We start from the raw sequence: 5,000 nt of genomic DNA on the forward strand, positions 1-5,000 counted from the left end.
TACCGTCACTTGCAACTACCTGTCCACACGTGTGACAAAAACTTGTTCTGCCGGCCAATCAAAATCCGACGTTTTGACACTCAAACTTCAAAGTTTACCCATCCACTTGGGAACATTTTGGCGCCAGTTACGCAAATGATCATAGCTGATTTATTTGCCGTTTGGCAAGACATGGCGTTTATAGGTAGGAATTTCAAGCAAGGTGTTCAAAACTACAAAAGACAAAATGCCCGAACGCATTGCTGACTTTGCTTCCGGTGAAGTGTTTGCGGAGTGGCGCCAAAATGTTCCAAAGTGGGCGGGTAACCTTTGAAGTTTGATTGTCAAAACTTTGAATTTTGACTGGCCTGCAGAACATGTTTTTGTCAAGCGTGTGGACAGGTAATTGCAAGCGATGGTATTATTTTATCAAGAGTGTAGGGGCGGAATTTGAATATTGAAATTTCACCAAAGACAAATGAATTTAATATTCGAAGCAGTATTTGATTCCCAGAGCATCCGCACCTAAAAACAACATCTTAACAATTACTACATGTACAGGTCTAGGGGGCATGCACATTTTTGAGAGTTTAATTTTGTTAAAAGTTGCATTTGTTGCTAAAAAGTCCTTGGGGTTGGTTTCCCATGACAGTTTGTTTTGTGGCAAATACTTGTGGAAATTTATGAAGACCGAGCATTCTCTGTATGTGCTCCCAATTTATGGAACTGTCTTCCTAGTTATAGCAAGCATAGCTCCAGTGTCAGTACCTGTACGTCATCTCTGAAAACGTAGACTGTTTTTAAATGATATTTCATTTGTTTGGTAATTTAAGTTTTATTTTATCCCCCTTTTATTGTGAAGTGCTTAATTAGAACTTTTGTATGAAGCACTGTATAAGTAATAATGATAATTAATAATGATTAATAATAATTTATTATTATTATTATTATTAAATACTGCAACGTTGCGAGTAGAAATTTGAGACGAGAACGAGAACAGCTGTATTTTCAGTTTAGAACTTTTTAGAGACATGCTTTTATTACTTCTTAGTTTTTGATCACCCCTAAGCTGTCATTTTTTTTATTGATAGGAAAAATCTCCATCTTTCCTTGTCGAACCATCATCCAAACTCATCCTGCCATCAAGTGCATGTGTTGCTGCTGATGCCATTGCTGATCACAGCTTCCCAAGGCTTCCAGGATCAGCTTCTAATGACATGGATGGCAAAGAGAAGCTTGAAAAGTTTTCTGACCTTTGGACCAATTCAAAGGTAGATGCTTGAATGTGTATAACATGTAGTGGTTGTAAAGGTCACAGAATAAATCTAGAATTGTCTTGCCCAAGCCAATACTTATTTGCAAACTTAAGTTGATCATATTTTATTTCAGCCAAGAAGATACAAGAAAATGAGTGTTGGTAAGTTTGAACTGTAATTAGTGCAGTGTTTTAATACCGGTAATCTTTTGTTGAAATTTTTTACAGTGCGACGCACCTTACCGTGGCCACCTAACAAAGTTTTTTTATAACTTAAACGCCGATAAGGATGTGTGAATTTGATTTACACTCACCCCTCCTTGCAAAGTTGGCACTGTTGTAAGTTGAACACCATTGATTGGGTTTGAGTTGCCATACTTACATGTAGTTGTCAAATGTGAAAGTTTGTTGGGTGGCCATGGTAAGGCGCGTCGCACTGTAAAAGAAGATCTTTGAAAAGTACAGGCCTTTTTAAAATGAGAAATTTGAGGCTAACAAGTTCTTTTGGTTAGTTCAATAAAAATAAGTTGTAACGTGTAGTATTTGAAACAAAATCTTTAGAATCATACAGTTATTATGAACTGAGTTCAACTTACAGAGCGCACATATTTCCATTTCATTAATATTGTTGATTATTGCATTTTTCAAAGTGGACAAAATCAAACTCACAACTCATGTAAATCGAGGGAAGTTTGTATGTGTATGAAGCCATTAATTATGAGAAAAACATTTTTTTTCCTTTTTTCTTGGTAAATTAGTAATAACTATTGTCGACATTGAGTGCTTTTTTTTTCATTAGCTGCTCAGCTGAAGAGAACCAAAGAGGGACGGATAGATATTTCAACACCAGATTCCATTCTCACTAGTATTCCCCTTCGGGTTAGTATTGTGAAAGGTATTTGAATTGTCCGTTTTGCCAATCAGTTGATAGGATAAAAGGTAAAAAAAAGGTAAAGTCTCTGTTACGAGCCTGAAGGCCCATTAAGGCCGGCGCTTATCTCCGGTTTCCGTAGCATGAAGTGACTAGGAGTATTTCTACTCCCCCCTGGATGGGATGCTAGTCCATCGCAGGGTTACCCCAAGCATTACGCCAGTACCCATTTATACACCTGGGTGGAGAGAGGCACCGTGAGAGTAAAGTGTCTTGCCCAAAAACACAACACAATGTCCTCGGCCAGGCCCCGAACCCGGACCACTCGATCCGGAGTCGAGCGCACTAACCATGAGGCCACCTTGCCTCCCAGTTGATAGGATAATGAGGTCTTAATTACAATGTATAAGGAAAATTTCATCGCCTTGGTTGCCTTAGTGGGTCCTCATAGGATCTATTTAGTTTGTTAGCTGTAATTTTCTTATTAACAATGAAATTATGTTACCAGCTTCAAATGAGTAACATCTGTGAACAGGAAAAAAGCAAATTTTATTAATCTGAGGACGTTTTTGACAATGGGTTTTCAGCCTGGCAACTCTCCAACGACTGCATAGGTAAATATAAGAAAACAAAAACTTTTCCTGGTCATAATTTATGATAAAACTCTTTTAGACTGAATTACAGTAGGTCAGACTGGATGGGAAATATTAATTGAGTTACATGTATTTTGTAAATTATATTCCATAACTTTTCAACTGAATTGTTAAATAATTATTGTTGTTTTTCTCAGTCACTCATTAGCCAGCGGACATTTAACATGCTTCCAGCTCTGTATCAATACCAGCTGGTCACTCTGTTGCCCAAAGTTGACAAGTCTGTGGGCAATGATGGAGGCCTGAGGTAAACTCCAATAGCATGATTATACTCCAGTACGCTAGTTTTAATAGGCCATGTTCGTTATCGCAACATTACAATTAAAATGGCTATGAGGCTTAGTTAAATTTGAATATGATTTTGTGTAGAAATTTCCCTTGAGACTTGTGAGACTAAGAAAACAGAAGTGAGGCGTGAAATTTGACCATAAAACCTCATAGCCATCGCTGAATATTGATATATGGAACTTGGCCTATTATGTCAGAGTCGAGGTTTAGAGAAATAATTTGCACATTTTGTTAAAAACGAAGAAAATTGCAAATTTTACCCCAAACCTCAATTCTCTTCTTTTGTTTGGGCAGAATTCAAAACTAGCCTGTTGTTGCCTAGAATTAGCAAGTCGTTTTGTTGTAGTATACAATAGAGTCAATGTCATATTTAGCTCTCATTTCCAAAGTAGAAATTGTGGAATATTGGTGAAGGCATCTGACTGGACATTCCTCAGTCTTCTTTAGCATCTCTAGTTACATGTAATTTAAGGGTATTTGGATGTTCCTTTGGCATCAACCATCAGATATGACTGCAGCTACGAAACTGAGTAAGAATGTGATTTTTCATGCAGTTGGCAAGTGATTGGTTAGGAAATGCAAAGTGAATCTCCTACAGTCTCAGAGGGTTGTTAAGGGACATAGTTTTTAGTGGATGCAGTGGTTGTTAATTAAAGGGAATGTAGTTTTTCTCTGGGTGTAAAGGTTGTTAATAGTGGGCTTCTGGATGTGAGGCTGTGCTTCCAAACATTATTATACGGCAAGCAATTTTCAGGCTGAATGGTGTACTCTGGTTGGCTGGTTTTTGGTCGAGATTTTACAGTATGGACCATTACCATGGAAACGGTCCATTTCCGTATCAGTGGAATTTTTCATCACAACAATGCAATTATAGCAACTGGAATTTAGTCTGTACTGCCACAACCTCAGGCCAATATTCCCCAGTACAGCCCTCCCACTCGGTTGGTAAGAGCTTAGTATTTCACTTAGTGTAATCACAGGGAATATGAAGGGGTCCTGCTTGTGCCAATGATCTTTCAATGATAATGGTGAAAGTAATTATCTTTGTATTATTATTATTTGGCATTAATATTGCTATACTAATAAATGTCATTATTGATTGATTGAATTTTATAGACCGTCTCACACTGCTTTTACCAATGAGTTTTTTGCCAGTGCCTGTCATTCATGGAAGGACCGGCTTCAAGACGGTGAGCCTTATCTTACGTTGTATTGTTCAGGACTCGCCGATCTAGACATTTGTAGCAGGGCTGTCATTAGGGGTCGTAACCCATAACACCTGTTACAGCTGAGCCCAGTCAATGTTACAGGTGATGGTTGCTGCTGAATGAATATTCATGGGCAAAACAAATTGAAGTTTATTTGTAAACATTTATCTTCTAAAGAAAATATAATTGCAGCCTTGTGCTGTCTGTGTTCCTGATTCTGAGACGTGGTTTTGGTAAAAATCCAAACATTTTCTGTAAAAAACCATTGGAGAACACCCCCAATCAATCGTTGTTGGATTCCGACACCATTTTTAGCAACAAAATCATTATCAGTGCACTGTACTTGATATAAATGGGATTCCGCTGACCTTTTTTCATGGTTCCGTGATGCATGGCCATTTCCACATGTTTAGAAAAAGTCTTTATTCATTGTGAAGTTTATCTTTTTGCCCTGTTTTATCATCATTTTTTGATTGAGAAAATATACAATTTGCACCTCAGAGTGCTGGAAAATGCATTTCCAAGGGTTTAATTTTAAGAATTTTCTGGGGGGAGTATGCTCCCAGAACCCCCTAGGGGCTCAGGCCCTTTAGGCCTTCCTTTACGTGGCCTTTGGCCAAGTATTTACATTTTACGGGTGAAATCTTGAGTTTTACACCTGCTTCAAAACTTAGAGACAACCCTGTGTAGTATTAAAAAAAAAAAAAAAACAGTTAAAACCTTTTTAATGCCATAGTTTTGATAAG

General features: G+C 37.8%; 1 protein-coding gene across 1 annotated transcript in view; it reads left to right on the forward strand.

The window, feature by feature from the left end:
• LOC137976042 (putative Polycomb group protein ASXL2) overlaps positions 1–5,000 on the forward strand; it is a 19,745-nt gene that overhangs the window by 9,037 nt on the left and 5,708 nt on the right. The window contains exons 6-10 of the mRNA XM_068823301.1: positions 1,071–1,250; positions 1,369–1,396; positions 2,034–2,113; positions 2,896–3,005; positions 4,163–4,236. Coding sequence (XP_068679402.1) covers positions 1,071–1,250; positions 1,369–1,396; positions 2,034–2,113; positions 2,896–3,005; positions 4,163–4,236 — 472 coding nt within the window. The remainder of the gene's footprint in view (positions 1–1,070; positions 1,251–1,368; positions 1,397–2,033; positions 2,114–2,895; positions 3,006–4,162; positions 4,237–5,000) is intronic.

Source organism: Montipora foliosa, chromosome 11 (genome assembly GCF_036669935.1).
Source record: "Montipora foliosa isolate CH-2021 chromosome 11, ASM3666993v2, whole genome shotgun sequence".
NCBI classification, from domain to species: Eukaryota; Metazoa; Cnidaria; class Anthozoa; order Scleractinia; family Acroporidae; genus Montipora; species Montipora foliosa.